Source organism: Nicotiana sylvestris, chromosome 9 (genome assembly GCF_000393655.2).
Source record: "Nicotiana sylvestris chromosome 9, ASM39365v2, whole genome shotgun sequence".
NCBI classification, from domain to species: domain Eukaryota; kingdom Viridiplantae; phylum Streptophyta; class Magnoliopsida; order Solanales; family Solanaceae; genus Nicotiana; species Nicotiana sylvestris.
Genome location: NC_091065.1, coordinates 137247103 through 137248912, shown reverse-complemented (window position 1 = coordinate 137248912; position 1810 = coordinate 137247103). Strand labels below are relative to the sequence as shown.

General features: G+C 43.9%; 1 protein-coding gene across 1 annotated transcript; it reads left to right on the top strand.

The window, feature by feature from the left end:
• The first annotated feature begins 801 nt into the window (after nucleotides 1–801).
• Nucleotides 802–1398, top strand: LOC104220429 (uncharacterized). The gene has a single exon (XM_009771301.1). The coding sequence runs from the start codon at nucleotides 802–804 to the stop codon at nucleotides 1396–1398; it is 597 nt and encodes a 198-aa protein (XP_009769603.1).
• The last annotated feature ends 412 nt before the right edge of the window (nucleotides 1399–1810 follow it).

The window sequence follows — 1810 nt, the reverse complement described above, 5'->3', positions numbered from 1 at the left end:
TCTCTTTAACACATTCTCTTTGTTTTGTTATCTTATTTATTGCTCGTATTTATTGTGTTCTATTTATTATTCATCATTTATTGCTTATTATTGGCCATAAGGAGCATCCTTTGATCTATTCATAACTATTATTCACCATCGACCGCCTTCGATAGCTCCCAGCTGAGCTTCAGACTCGACCCCGAGGCCCTCGAATAGGCAAGCTCGAGGCCCCGATTGGCAGTGATTCGGTTTGATTAACACCTCGTTCTTAAGCTCTCATTTCGTTTCTAAGTCTTTCACATAGCGTCAACTGCCTAACAACTAGCATAAAAATAGATCACATATTTTTAGAACCACTAAATCAAATTTAATTGTTATTACCATTTTCACGGTAAACAGTTTGGCACCCACCGTAAGGCTAAACATAATAGTAATTATTTTCTTGCTGGTTTAACTACATAACGCAAGTTATCTTTGACACTTTTTCTTGCCCAAGACCTTTGATTTCAGGTCAAAATGTCTGACTCAGTAAACAACAATCTTGAGAACCATGGAGAAAATGATGTAGATGTTCCAGGTGCTGGTGTGCCACCATGAAACCCTGAGAACACACCGGAGCCGATTCCCAAGGATACGACCTCGTGCGATGCCCGAGGCGTTAATGTCGATCCTCACATTAACTAGGAAGCACGCCGAGAAACTCAGCGGGAAACTTGGAAACACCCAACCTGGGACAAAAGAAATATTTCTCGGCATGTCGTTCATGTGATTATTGGGAGGACCGACATTCCCCAAGGACCCCTGATCAAACGGACAAAAATGTCCACTGCAATTGAGGGGCCGATCCGAGACCACATGACCGAAGACACCCTCGCGTTCAGCAAGGAGGACCTCGAGACCTTGGCAGAACCATACAATGACGCACTAGTAATTTCATTCCTTTTAATCAACATTCAAATTAAACGTGTACTCATGGATCCAGGCAGCTCGGCCAATGTAATCAGGTCAAAGGTAGTGGAACAGCTTGGGTTGCTCAACCAAGTCGTACCTGCCTCTCGGGTCCTCAATGTCTTCAACATTGCCGGCAAAATAATGAAGGGAGAGATCATCCTCCCGGTTGATGTGTCTGGTACAATTCAGAATACCAAGTTCCACGTCATCATTTGTGACACGAGGTACAACGCATTGCTTGGTAGGCCATGGATACACAATATGAGGGCGGTGCCGTCAACTCTGCACCAGATGATAAAATTTCCAATGAAAGATGGCATAACAACCATATATGGTGAACGATATATGGCAAAAGAAATGTTCACAGTTTACCAGGAGGCACCAAGCCCCATACACTCCACCTTGGATGAATCTAGGAGCATACAGACCCCCGAGGACGATGAAGAAGATTTCCTTGCCCCTTGAACTTTTGTCGCCCCCGAAGAGGCGGATGCAACAAAATCGACAATTGAAGAACTGGAGCAAGCTGTTTTGATTGAGCATCTCCCGGATCGGAAGGTATACCTGGGAATGGGATTAACCCCCGAACTCAGGAAAAAACTCACTCAATTACTTATTAACAACATCGACTGTTTTTCTTGGTCCCATTTAGATATGGTTGGAATCCCGCCGGAAATAACAACCCACCGATTAAGTGTCGACCCTAGGTTTAAACCGGTGAAGTAAAAAAGAAGACCCCAGTCCGAGGTAAAAACACGCATTCATCAAAGACGAGGTATCGAAACTCCTTAAAATAGGGTCTATCAGAGAGGTAAAGTATCCCCAATGGCTGTCCAACGTAGTGGTAGTGCCCAAAAAGGGAAATAAGTTAAGAATG